General features: G+C 39.9%; 1 protein-coding gene across 1 annotated transcript; it reads left to right on the top strand.

Annotated features, from left to right (window-relative positions):
• The first annotated feature begins 1,075 nt into the window (after positions 1-1,075).
• Positions 1,076-14,461, top strand: LOC110168531 (heme-binding protein 2-like). The gene is made up of 4 exons (XM_020933967.2): positions 1,076-1,269; positions 5,516-5,645; positions 8,775-8,946; positions 12,948-14,461. The coding sequence occupies exons 1-4, from the start codon at positions 1,129-1,131 to the stop codon at positions 13,117-13,119; spliced, it is 615 nt and encodes a 204-aa protein (XP_020789626.1). The 5' UTR covers positions 1,076-1,128; the 3' UTR covers positions 13,120-14,461.
• Positions 14,462-14,519: the final 58 nt, after the last annotated feature.

The raw sequence follows: 14,519 nt of genomic DNA, 5'->3' as shown, positions 1-14,519 counted from the left end.
CTCAAAGACCTGTGAGGAGCTGAACATAAAGCGCTCCCTACAGGTTCAAAGATTCAGTGTCTTGGAGGAAAAGCAGAGAAGAACAGAAAAATAGTTCTCCCTGCTGGAGGAGATGAGCATTGTGTTGGAGCAGGAGCTGAAGAAGAATCTGCATCTAGAGCCTCTCTCACCCCCCTCACTGTTCTGCACATGAACAATAAAGCACAGCAAAAAATATATATGTATGTGTATGTGTGTGTGTGTGTGTGTGTGTGTATGTGTGTGTGCGTGTGTGTGTGTATGTGTGTGTGTGTTTGTGTGTGTGTGTGTGATGGTGGTGGTCAGAGGGACCGATGGTGCTGATTGGCTGGCAGCTGTGCTTCTGTCAGTCTGCCCCAGGGCAGCTGTGGCTACAATAGTTATTTACCATCACCATCAGGTCTGGAGTGACTGAATAATGATCTGTAAAATGTCTTTGTGACAAAATGTCTGTGAAAAGCTCTATAGAAATGACAACTTACTTACTTGTCTTCCCCAAATATGTTTGGTTGGGACATGTCCCCCACCGTCCCTATGAAACCCTGCGCTCTTGGTTTTGTTTTATTCACACATGTTTGAGTAACTCTTTATTATTAGTGTGTCTACATCTCCCAAGTTCAAAATGCTCTGTTCCACCTTGTGATGTCATGAAGTAGTAGTTAACAGTGACCTTTTACCTTTAGTTCAGGAGAGAAGGGCTGAAATGATCCAAATAATTCTAGTGAATGCATTTCCTGTTTTACCACACGGTGTTTTCCATTTGAGAGAAGAACTCAGCTGAAATGTTGTTTGTGTGTTAAATGTGTCAAACAAAGCACAGGTCCAGGTCTGTTTGTGATGATAACATAGATCAAAATACAGCGAAGTATGAGCCCTTTAAAAATGACAATCTTCCAGAATGTTTGGTGCTATTTGAAATCTACAACACAGTTTCAAGTCCTTTTTAAAAACACAGTGGTGAAATAAACGCGTGTCTTGAATGTAGGACACATGATTGAGCTAAAAAATGTAGGCGTGTAGCTTTGTTTCCTGCAGAACCTGTTTAGGAGTCCAACTATAAATGCAGCTGCAGCTCATCTCCAGTCTGCCCCTCCACAGAGAACCAGAAACATGGACCCACCTCGGCCCGCTCCTCTGGCCCTGCTCCTGGCCCTCGTCCTGGGCTTCACCGTCACAGCTCAGGCCTGGGACAAACTGGAGCAGTGCCAACACACAATCTGCCCAAGATTCACCCGTAAGGCACAACATGAGGTGAGTGAGCACTTTAAATCCTTTATCGTGGCCCATTTTAAAGCTTGGCTACTGCTAAAAGTGAAGAGAAACTATTGACATTTTATTATAATGAACAGATCAGCAGTGTTTTTCATGCATTTCTTTCAAATTTTTGCCTTTTATTTAACGAATTGTAACATCAATATCTTATTTTTTAGACATTTCTTTAAAGGCTTAAAATAAATATTTCTAACAGAAAAAAAAAACAGTCAAAAAAACTTGTTTAAACAGTTTTTATGTAAAGAGACACACTTTGATAAAAGATAATAATGAGGCTATTCCCTGTGACTCACAGCAGAACAATAGATCAGGATGATCCACTAAACCAGTTTAAACAGACCGAGTCATTGAAAGGCCGGTGCTGCGACAAATCATTTTTCAATAATTAGTCACTTATTCAGTCTTTTACAGCTCAAATCTTATTCTATTACTATAAAAATACCCCAAATTTACAAACATCTACAAAGAAATTATACACATGATAAATATTGAGCAAAAAATTACATTATTTCAGCTTTCATATGTTCAGCATCATTGATAAAGTGTTTACTGTGACAGGATTTAGACTGGACTAAACCAGGATTTAGACTGGACTAAACCAGGATTTAGACTGGACTAAACCAGGATTTAGACTGGACTAAACCAGGATTTAGGACTAAACTGGACTGGATTTAGATTTAGACTGGACTAAACCAGATTTAGACTGGACTAAACCAGGATTTAGACTGGACTAAACCAGGATTTAGACTGGTGTGGGTTTTTTCGGAAGGTTCAATGCGTGTCCTAAAAAGAAGCACAGGAGATGGAGAATCCGAAGAACAGGCCACTTTATTCAGCATTTCCATTGAGAGAGATTCAAGTTGATTACCAAGTACAACTGTCACCCCGGACGACGCCTCTGACCAACTCAAAATCAGGGGTAGCTTTATACTACATTTGACAAAACATTAACTTGTTGATTTAGCTATACAGCAAGAAAATGAACAATACTGCTGACCCAGTGCACCTTATCATGGTGGAAACATGCCACGGGGTCCACATATGTCAGTTTTTCTGCTTCGTGGCATCTCAAAGTCCAGAAAAACATGTTTATAGACCTATAGATAGTCATACGTGTTCCACCCTGTTGTCATTCCAAAGTCCATAATATTAGGTGAATTAGCAGACCAACCCACACTGACTAAACCAGACTGGACTAAACCAGGATTTAGACTGGACTAAACCAGGATTTGGACTGGACTAAACCAGGATTTAGACTGGACTAAAGCAGGATTTAGACTGGACTAAACCAGGATTTGGACTGGACTAAACCAGGATTTAGACTGGACTAAAACAGGATTTAGACTGGACTAAACCAGGATTTAGACTGGACTAAACCACTGGATTTAGACTGGACTAAACCAGGATTTGGACTGGACTAAAACCAGGATTTGGACTGGACTAAACCAGGTTTTGGACTGGACTAAAACAGGATTTGGACTGGACTAAACCTGGACTTAGACTGGACTAAACCTGGACTTAGACTGGACTAAACCAGGATTTAGGGCTAAATTGGACTAAAACAGGATTTAGACTGGACTAAACCGTCCTGGTCCTGGTAAATCCTTGATTAGACTGGACTAAAACAATCTGTACCTCGCTGTCCTCGTGGGCAGCTCATTTGAAGACAGCGAGGTACAGATTTTAGCCAGAGAAAAGAGTTGGTTTGAGAGGGGAGTGAAAGAAGCCATTTTTGTTAAGAAAGAGAATCCTTCTCTAAACAGAAATGGAGGCGTCAGACTCCCATCTGTCTCCTATTTACACGTCCATCCTCAAACCTAAAACAAAACAAACAAGAGAACAACAGGTGTATCCAGGTCAGGTTCAGACGGTGTGGAAGCTCCATTATGTCTGACATTATGTCTGTTCTGTTGATTAGACCCCACACCCTGCACAGGTCAATAGGCCAATTTACCGAACAGAAACTGTCAACAAGTGTGTGTGTTTTTCTCCTCGTCGTGGATTCCACCTGGACGACTGAGGGATTCTTCACACATTATTTATAATCGTATCGAATCAATTTGAAATATGTCGTATTAAATAGAAAGCTCACTGTATCGAGTCATGTATCGTATCGGCAACTTCTTAATGTTACCCAGTCCTACTGTCAAAGTGTGCTGGGTCGCCTCTCAACAGATCTGACCTGTAACTTGGCCTGCTCATGCCCCCTGCTCGTCTCCATGGAGATGAATATGTTTCAAGTGTGTATGTATGTGATTTCATTTGGTGGGACAATATCTGCTGTAAATAAAAATGACACGAAATGTTTTACGAAGTAGTTTGGGAAGAAAAGTTGAAAAATATGTTGAAAATTACAAAACGTACAGTTCTATTTTCCATATTGAGACTTCTGTCCAAAACACCTTTGTATGACATTGAAACATGATTTCGACAAAACAAAGATGTAATTCTTATATTTTATATTTGTTCTATGATCATTTCTATATTTGGGCCCAGTGTACATGGTTGCTAGGTATTTTGTTTTGGGAATTTCCAACAAGGAAGTCAAATTTGAAACCTAATAAACATTTGTATGACGGTATTAACGTATAATTAACTGTGTTTTAGTCGATTAAGCAGTCCAACCTGTAATACGGTTTGTTTTATATGGTCTTTATTGCCATGCTGCCGTATATTCAAGTCTAAAGACGTATTCACACGGGATTAATTTGACCTGTGGACCTTTGGTGATTTGTGATGATTATGGAGGACGCCTGAGATCTTATTCCATGTCTGTAATTTGTAAAGTCAAAATTCTGCTGCAAATGACCTACAATATTTCACCAAACATAAACATCTGGTGGTAAAACTAGTCCCGTGCGAATCTGCTTCTCGGTGTTTGTTGTTGTAATTGCACCTTTTCTCTCTCTTTCTTTTCTTTCCGCGTTCTTTTCTCTTTCAATCTCAGCCTTTGTCAGTAAAACTGAGACATTTACGGACTTCACTTATGCTGTAGGCAGTGTCGGGGAGTAACAGATTACATGTACCGGAGTTACATAATCAGAGTACACATTATGAGTAACTGTATCCAGTTACAGTTACTGTTTCAGTGAGTGGTCATTGGATTACAGTTACTTTGTTGAAATAAATGGATTACATGGCGGTATTTTTCAGTTTTTACATTTTGGGCTATATCCCCTTTTTTTTCTTTTTTTTTTTCTGGAATTCCACTCATTGCCAGACACTAAACCAGGTCTAAACCAGGTCTAAACCAGGTCTAAACCAGGTCTAAAACCAGGTCTAAACCAGGTCTAAACCAGGTCTAAACCAGGTCTAAAACCAGGTCTAAACCAGGTCTAAACCAGGTCTAAAACCAGGTCTAAACCAGGTCTAACCAGGTCTAAACCAGGTCTAAACCAGGTCTAAACCAGGTCTAAAACCAGGTCTAAAACCAGGTCTAAACCAAAAACCAGGTCTAAACTAGGTCTAAAACCAGGACTAAACCAGGACTAAAACCAGGTCTAAACCAGGTCTAAACCAGGTCTAAACCAGGTCTAAACCAGGTCTAAAACCAGGTCTAAACCAGGTCTAAACCAGGTCTAAACCAGGTCTAAAACCAGGTCTAAAACCAGGTCTAAAACCAGGTCTAAACCAGGACTAAAACCAGGTCTAAACCAGGTCTAAAACCAGGTCTAAAACCAGGTCAAAACCAGGTCTAAACTAGGTTTAAAACCAGGACTAAAACCAGGTCTAAAACCAGGTCTAAACCAGGTCTAAACCAGGTCTAAAACCAGGTCTAAACCAGGTCTAAACCATGTCTCCTCCTCTATTATCCTCTATATTCTATCAATAATATTTTTGAATATGGTTAAGGAAAGTCTGAGTGTTTTATTGTCTTTAAGCAGACAAAAATATCCTCATCTTTGCTTCTCTACAGCAAATCAAGTAATCCAAAGTATTCAGATTACATTACTCACTTAAGTAATTTAATGGAATCTGTTACAAACTACATTTTGGGGTATGTAATCTGTAATCTGTAATCTGTAGGGGAATACATTTTAAAAGTCACCTTCCCAACACTGGCCGTAGGAAAGCTCTGCAAGTAACACAGACGTGGGATGGTCATTTGCAAATGACCAGACGTCCCCAGGTTGGACTTATCCTTAGCATTTGGCAGACCCTCCTACACCTTCCTACAGAAATGTTCCAGAGTGTGTCTTTAAGTGTGCCTGTGTTTGTGTTGCAGACGTACGAGGAGCGTGTGTACGAGCCGACCAAGTGGATCTGCACCGAGATCCAACGGCCCATCCTCCCTCTGGTGATGGGAGCCCAAAAAACACTCAAAGAATTCAGTGAGAGGAAGAGCCAGGAAATAGGTACAACCACGAGGACTACACTTCAAACACACACTGTGTAAAGAAATGAACCCAGCAAACCACTTTACCATATTTTTCGGACTATAAGTGGCTCTGAGTAGAAGTCAAACCAGCCAAAAAATGCATAATGAAGAAGAAAAAACCTATATAAGTCACACTGGGCTATAAGTCACACTTTTTGTAGGAAATGTATTTTATAAAATCAGAGACCAGGAACCGACATTTCCTGTGTAAAGTCAAGTTGTAGTAAAAACAATAGAAGAGAGAACAACAGACTGTTAACGTCACATATGAACAGTTCTTCAGATAATGTTGAGGAAAATCACCTTTTCCTCGCCTGTTTATAAAGTCCAGATAATTGACTTATTCTAATATAAGAAAAGTCACACTTGTACAAGGAGCCTGTGCTGATGTTCCCATGCAGAGACTGAATATTCACACCTATACACTGCTCAGTGTTGGGGAGTAACAGATTACATGTACCAGAGTTACATAATCAGAGTACACATGATGAGTAACTGTATTCAGTTACAGTTACTGTTTCAGTGAGTGGTCATTGGATTACAGTTACTTTGTTGAAATAAATGGATTACATGGTGGTATTTTCCTGTTTTCAAATTTTGGACTAAAACCAGAACTAAACCAGGTCTAAACCAGGTCTAAACCAGGACTAAACCAGGACTAAACCAGAACTAAACCAGGTCTAAACCAGGACTAAACCAGGCCTAAACCAGAACTAAACCAGGACTAAACCAAGACTAAACCAGGCCTAAACCAGAACTAAACCAGGACTAAACCAGGACTAAACCAGGTCTAAACCAGGACTAAACCAGGACTAAACCAGAACTAAACCAGGTCTAAACCACTACTAAACATGGACTAAAATCAGGACTAAACTAGATCTAAACCAGGTCTAAAACCAGGTCTAAAGTAGATCTAAACCAGGTCTAAACAGGTCTAAAACCAGGACTAAACTAGGACTAAACCAGGACTAAACTAGGACTAAACCAGGACTAAACCAGGACTAAACCAGGACTAAACTAGGACTAAACTAGATCTAGTTTTCTGGGTCATTGTACAGTGAAAAAACATAGCAGTACATCAGTAAGTACATAGCAGTACATCATTTACATCACAGCAGTAGTTCTCCACCACCTCAGCCTGGTTATTTATCCTAACAATAACTAGAACATAAACAACAGAAATGGCCCCGTAGCATCTCTCAGACCTCATCCAAATTCAGCCCTAAGCTCTGGAACACTCACACAAGCCTCCCCATCATCTGCAGGCTGATTGTGTTGTGATAGAGCTCTGAAGGGAGAGTGAGTTAGTGTGGGGAGCAAAGGAAGGGTGAGTTCAGAGCGTCAAAAACAAAAGTAAAAATGATAACATATGATGAATGAATACAATGAATGAATAGGATATTTTAGGCAAATTTATCACTTTCAAAATAATAAAAAGTGACATGGTGATCTACATAGGTGATGTGTTAGCAGTTCATACCACAGAAGTAAAAAGTGAGTGACATTTTTGAGATGTTTGAGTTTTTTGACGCGGAAGTCAGCGATCTTTTATCTTTAGTTCAGTGCAGATTCCAGAATGCAACAAGTTCTTTTGCTGAAAACATGAAACCTCTTTTTCAGGTTTAGTCTGTGATTTAAAGCAGTGTTTCGAAAAACTTTTTTTCTGGGGACCCATATTTTAAAAGTCACAAACCTTCGTGACCCAAGTCCACAGACATTATTCGTAAATCACAAAATAAAGGTAAATTATTGAACATTAATGAGGTTATTTTATTGCTGACTGAGTGATCGTGGCTTTGATCAATTAGTATTACTCAAGTTTGAAACTATGAAAAACAGTCATTGAAGCAGCAATAAAAGCATCCAGAAGTCGCCTATTTGAACATTAAACGTAGAACATTTCTTTTTCTTTTCAACATTTAATCGAACCAGCAATACTGGAATAAAAGAGTCAATAAAATAATTACAAAAAAATTTAAAATGACACAAACCATGTCTTAACATTTCAACCTACAAGCAGATCATGACAAGGTGACCCAAAAAAAAAAAAATCTCCTGTGACCAGTGTTGGGGAGTAACAGAGTACATGTAATGAGTTATGTAATCAGAGTACAAATGATGAGTAACTGTATTCAGTTACAGTTACTGTTTCAGTGAGTGGTAATTGGATTACAGTTACTTTGTTGAAATAAATAGATTAGACTGCGGTATTTTCCTGTTTTCACATTTGGGGCTATATCCCTTTTTTTTTTTTCCTCGGTAATTTCACTCATTGCCGGAAACTAAACTAGGTCAAAACCCAGGTCTAAACCAGGACTAAAACAGGACTAAACCAGGACTAAACCAGGTCTAAACCAGGACTAAAACCAGGACTAAACCAGGACTAAACCAGGTCTAAACCAGGACTAAACCAGGACTAAACCAGGTCTAAACCAGGACTAAACCAGGTCTAAACCAGGACTAAACCAGGACTAAACCAGGACTAAACCAGGACTAAACCAGGTCTAAACCAGGACTAAAACAGGATTTAACAGGACTAATCCATGCTGTGCGGACCGTGTCTCCTCGTCTTTTATCAATAATATTTTTAATTTGGTTCAGTAAAGACTCGGCCTTTTCATTTAGCAGACAAAACATCTTATGTGAAGATTTCCTCGTCTTTGCTTCTCTACAGCAAACCAAGTAATCCAAAGTATTCAGATTACATTACTCACCTTAAGTAACTTAATGGATTCTGTTACAAACTACATTTTGGTGTATGTAATCTGTAATCTGTAGGGGAATACATTTTAAAAGTCACCTTCCCAACACTGCCTGCGACCCACCTGAGGTTCGCGACCCAGTCTTTGGGAAACAGTGTTTTAAAGGAGGCGTATGTCAATTCATATCATCCCAGCTCAAGTGCCTGTCGCTGATTTTTCCCATGTATTTGAACAAAATGTGCAATGAAGTGTTGAATAGAGGAGAATAAAGATTACTCAAACATGCATGAATCATTCTAAATACAACTCTGAGGGGGAAACTCCTTTAAAAGCTCTAAAAATATATATTTGGCATAATATAGTCTGACTGATTTGAGTTTGTTTGCTTGTCATTTGCTGCGCAGGTATAGACATCGTTGAAGACACGTGGCCGGGGCTTCTGTACCAGGACAGTGGTAGGGGGATGGGATATGGGATGTGCTGGCTGGTTCGTCCTGAAGTCCCCCTCCCTGACAGTGACAGTGACAAGCTCCCAGTGAAAGTCAAGACGTTCCCCCAGACCACCATGTTTGTCAGGTCAGTCTTACTCCACTCTGCTACGCGCCGCCATCTTTCTCAGGTCACTAAAAACGGTGATTATAATGTCGGATTGTTAAATGACGATGTGACTTTCAGGTCTAATGGGAACTTCACAACACTTTCTACGAGGGATAAAACAATAAACGTGATCATCAAAAGTCTCACAATAATATCATGGGCCATCACAGTATATCGAATTACAAGTCTTTGCTTAAATTAATAGCTAAAAACACAGAGGGAACTCCATAGACCAGGGGTGCTCAATACGTCGATCTCGATCTACCAGTCGATCGGCAAGGTCGTGTGGGTAGATCGCCGTGTCTTAATACTCGTCTCGATCGCTTCTGGACTCGGTCTTGTCTCTCACTCGAGGTCTGACACTCAACAAGTGTGATCATATTTCATTCCGGCCGCTGCTGTTGGTAATAAACTTGTAGCGGGTGCAGGAGCGTGTGGGGCGTCTCAGTGCAGCCTGTGCGCTCATTTGAAACCCGCGGAGACTCTACAGCACATCACAAACACACACGCTCCCTATGCACGGCTCGTCTGCGACAGCGTGTGCCCTCGTGTACCAGCGTGCATCACAGGGCAGGTTCAACTTCCTAAACATCCTACCTGTCCATCTGCCTCACGTCAGCACGCCGCCCCTCGCCTTTTCACGCTCTCGCTCCTTCCTGCGTACAGCGAACACAAGCCCCTCCCACAGTGCGGCTGATTAGAAGAACAAGACCAAACGTGAAGCAAAAACCAGTCTAAATTTGTGTTACCAGCACTGTTGGCACAAAGCAGGTCTACAGCATAGAGCGGATCTACAGAACAGACCTACTGCCACATTTGGCTGAAGTTTGTCTAACAAAAGTGACAAATGCATCTGTGTTTGTCACGATGTGCGTTTGGTTTGGTAAACGTGCAGAGGCTGGTAAATATCACTGCAAAACCAGAAAAGAATGTAAACTCCAGTTTGGAACTTTAAAAAACAGGTTTAAAAATCTTCCTTCACTTTTTTCACAGTTTTGTGTAAAGTGCCAGAGGAAGTTCTCTTAAAGAAGAGGTTCTCAAACTGTGGGGGAGGGTCCAAAAAAGGGCCACAGAGTGTTTCAGTGCAGTTTGCTTGGCTTTGTATTAGGTCGATCTTTATGACTTGGTCATTTTGTAAGTAGCTCACATGATGAAAAGTGTGAGCACCCTGAGATAGACCATGATCCTTTGCTCCGGTTCAGTCCAGACTCCATACAGAAATAACAGTTCTAAGCAATTTCAGTCTTTGGATTAAGACTTGTCATCTGGTTTTAAGAGAAAAAAGTAGTATAGTAGCGTAAGTAAGTACCACAGCGTCCACAAAATATCGCAATAAATATCGTCGTGTGAGATGCATATTGTGAAAATATCGTACCGAGACATTTGGATATCGTTACATCCCTACTGTCTACTTTTGTCATCAAAGATACAATTACACAGCATTATTCAAATGTAGTAATAATCTAGTACAGACATGTCAGAAATTTGGCCCGCAATATCATTATATTTATCCCGCGAGATCATATCAAATATGTATTAGAGCTGCCCGTCGGCTACAGATCGACTATAGTCAAGTTTCATTGTTGACAAAAGTGCACGTTGCATGCTGGGAATTATTTTGGTTGGCGGCAAGAAACACTAATTCAACATGACGGACGGAGCGAGAAAACACGTAAAGGGTATTGATCCTGGTTATTTATCCACTCTAACGGCAGAGGACCCAAGACCATTTGACCAGAAATTGGTCATAAGCATCGATGGAGCCAAATCACCCTTTTCAACCCCGACAAAAGGTGGACCAAACCAAATTTCTGGTCAGAATCACCAACTACCTGGACAAATATTCACTTTGGTGATATACACAATGACTTGGTGGAAACTCCTGGGCCGTTCACAGCAGAAAAGATGAAAACCTCCAAGAGTCTCGATGTGTTGTTGAACTTGTTGGAGTCCACGGTTTGTTAGGATCTTCTACGTTTGCTCTGCGGATGTTTGAAAGTCGTTTAATTCACCGTTAGTGGTTCTTTTCACTCAGAATACGAAAAAGACATTTTCCTTTCTATTTGAGCATCCGATAATGCAGCAGGAATTTACCATTATCGGGGAGAAATACGTGAGGTTACGCACTGTGTTTGACGCTACCGTGTTTCTTGCCTCCGACCAAAATATTTCCCAGCATGCAACGCGGGCTTTTAATAACAATAACGTCAGCTGAAACTCGCCTATAGAGACATTATTTATTTAAAATGTTGTTACTATTTTATATTTTGCTTGTTCTGGATTCAATGTTTAAGCAAAACTATTATTAAACATTTATTTTAATAAGAAAAGGTTGAACATTACATATCTCGAACGAAGAGAAAACAGGCAGATGTTGGTGAACTGTTTCAATAAATATTTAGTTTGGCCCATCATTTAGTCCCAGTTTTTAATTTTGGCATCTTTGAGTTTGAGTTTGACCCTCCTGGTCTAGTATAACCTCGAGACGTGTGACCAGACCAGTGTGTGTGTGTATCCAGTGTTGGGAAGTAACTGGATCTGTCTACCGACAATATGTAGACTTAAAAATTTCCTTGTGGGTAAATTGTCTCTGTATTTTGGACGGAATGTTCAGTGTTCAGTGACACAGGTCGAGATATTCCCGTTTTACAACTCAGCGCTACTTCCTTTTTTATCTTCAAACTGCCCCTTAACTGCTGTAAAACTACGACAAATATTTAGCACAGGTACTGTCCCGCTAAACCGAAGAACAGTCAGAAAAACTGTATTTGTTGCGACACAACGATGGAGGGACCCAAAAAATGGAAATCAGACCAAATTCAAAAAATGAAAAGGAGAATTTATTTTACAAAAGGGAGAATACAGGCTGGAGACGGCAAGGATCAACAGTGTAGGTCAAAAACAATCTGGAAGAGTCTCGAGTTGATGTACAGTTGTAGGGAGTATTATCTGTTACATAAAGGTGAGTTGTCGTTGTAGGGAGTATTATCTGTTCCATAAGGATGAGTTGTACAGTTGTAGGGAGTATTATCTGTTACATAAGAGTGAGTTGTACAGTTGTAGGGAGTATTATCTGTTACATAAGAGTGAGTTGTACAGTTGTAGGGAGTATTATCTGTTACATAAGGGTGAGTTGTTGTAAAGTTGTAGGGAGTATTATCTGTTATATAAGGGTGAATTGTGTTTTAGTTGTAGGGAGTATTATATGTTACATAAGGGTGAGTTGTCAGTTGTAGGGAGTATTATCTGTTACATAAGGATGAGTTGTTATACAGTTGTAGGGAGTATTATCTGTTCCATAAGGGTGAGTTGTTGTGAAGTTGTAGGGAGTATTATCTGTTCCATAAGGGTGAGTTGATGTATAGTTGTAGGGAGTATTATCTGTTACATAAGGATGAATTGTTCTGCAGTTGTAGGGAGTATTATCTGTTACATAAGGTGAGTTTTTTACATTGTAGGGAGTATTATCTGTTACATAAGGGTGAGTTTTTTACAGTTGTAGGGAGTATTATCTGTTACATAAGGGTGAGTTTTGTAAAGTTGTAGGGAGTATTATCTGTTATATAAGGGTCAGTTTTTGTACAGTTGTAGGAAGTATTATCTGCTACATAAGGGTGAGTTTTTTACAGTTGTAGGGAGTATTATCTGTTACATAAGGGTGAGTTGTACAGTTGTAGGGAGTATTATCTGTTCCATAAGGGTGAGTTGTACAGTTGTAGGGAGTATTATATGTTACATAAACGTAAGTTGTTGAACAGCTGTAGGGAGTATTATCTGTTACATAAGAGTGAGTTTTTGTACAGTTGTAGGGAGTATTATCTGTTACATAAGAGTGAGTTTTTGTACAGTTGTAGGGAGTATTATCTGTTACATAAGAGTGAGTTGTACAGTTGTAGGGAGTATTATCTGTTACATAAGAGTGAGTTTTTGTACAGTTGTAGGGAGTATTATCTGCCACTTTATTGTTTTGTATGTTCCAGGTTGTTCAGTGGGCCCCCGTCTCTGGAGGAAGGTCAAGAAAACGCAGAGAAGCTGAAGGAGGATCTGAGAAAAGCCGGAGAGACTTTCAACGACAACATTTTCTACGGCGCTGGATACGAGGGCTTCCTCTCTCTCACTCACCACAGCGAAATCTGGATCCCAAAAGCTTAAACTGCTGTGAGGAACCCACCGCCGCTTTAACTTCACTCTTATTGTATTTTCAAAGGTTCTAAAACTTAAAAGAGGCATTGTGTAACTTTTCGCTGGCAGGGTTCATAGGTGGAGGTTGTTATATTGTGTAGAGTCAGAGGTGGGGACTTGAGTCAGACTTGAGTCACTGTTTTTAGGACTTGAGACTTGACTTGATAAAATGGACCAAGACTAGGGACTTGACTTGATAAAATGGACTAAGACCTGGGACTGGACTCGGACTTGAGGCCTGTGACTTAAGAAGCACTTTTAAATCTAAATTCTTTCTCTTCTGACCGTAATAATTCACACTAAGATCTTGCCAAGACATTTAAAAACAACTACTACTAATACTTTTCTACAACTCAAATATACTCTATAAATACTCATATATAAATATACTATGACTTTATAAGTACAATTGATCTTAAAATTCATATAAATTGCAAAAATCTAAGCTGTATTTGTTACTTTGGTTTAAAGACTTGAAATGACTTGAAGCTCAAAGCAGACGACTTGGACTTGACTTGAACTTATGGGCCAGTGACTCGAGGCTCGACTTGGACTTGCCTGTATTTGACTTGGGACTTGACTCGGACTTGAGGTCAAAGACTTGAGACTCGCAAAAGGAAGACTTGGTCCCACCTCTGGTTCAAGGTTTGGTCCAGGTTTGAGTCCCAGTTTAGTCCTGCTGTGGACTTGTTTTGGTCCTGTTCTAGTCCAGGTCTAGTCCAGGTCTAGTCCAAGTCTTAAATTTGATATGTGTGCAAAAGTAAATGCATGAAGTAAAACGGCAAATGAAGTAATTTATGAAGTACTTAACCCTGTGACTTACTGCTGTACTACATAAAAGCACCACTCGATGGCGCCACTGTACTGTGTCATGTTACTGTACTTTATCCTTTTTATATACTTAATTAAAGATGCACTGTGTAACTTTCTTGGTGGGTGAGTTTACCACCTGCTGTCTCCATGGAGATATTACTGAATTGCGTGGAATGTCTTGGAATGTTCCGCAGTGCAGCATTAAACTTATATGTCACGTATTTATGCAACTGTAATGTTTCTGTATCGCTAAAAAAACACGCATTCCCCTCTCCGCTGATCTGACTTGTGACTTGGTCTGGTGACATCATCTGTTTATCTCCATGGAAGTAGGTACGTTTAATGCCATACTGTGGAATATCATCTCCATGGAGACAAGCACCAGAAAAGTGACACAGCAAAAGCAAAAATGGAATAGAAAAAGCGCTTCCTTTTTGAGGTGACATTGTTTCGATAAATGAGCATTCTTATTGTTTTGGTGAATAAAAGTGACTCCAGATCAGTGTCTGTTATTCCGATACACGTGTACACTTATAAACATGTGTACTTTGTTGTAC

The sequence above is a fragment of the Boleophthalmus pectinirostris genome, unplaced genomic scaffold (genome assembly GCF_026225935.1).
Source record: "Boleophthalmus pectinirostris isolate CB_2022bp ecotype Guang Dong unplaced genomic scaffold, ASM2622593v1 HiC_scaffold_5, whole genome shotgun sequence".
NCBI lineage: Eukaryota > Metazoa > Chordata > Actinopteri > Gobiiformes > Gobiidae > Boleophthalmus > Boleophthalmus pectinirostris.
This window is presented reverse-complemented; position numbering and strand designations above follow the sequence as displayed.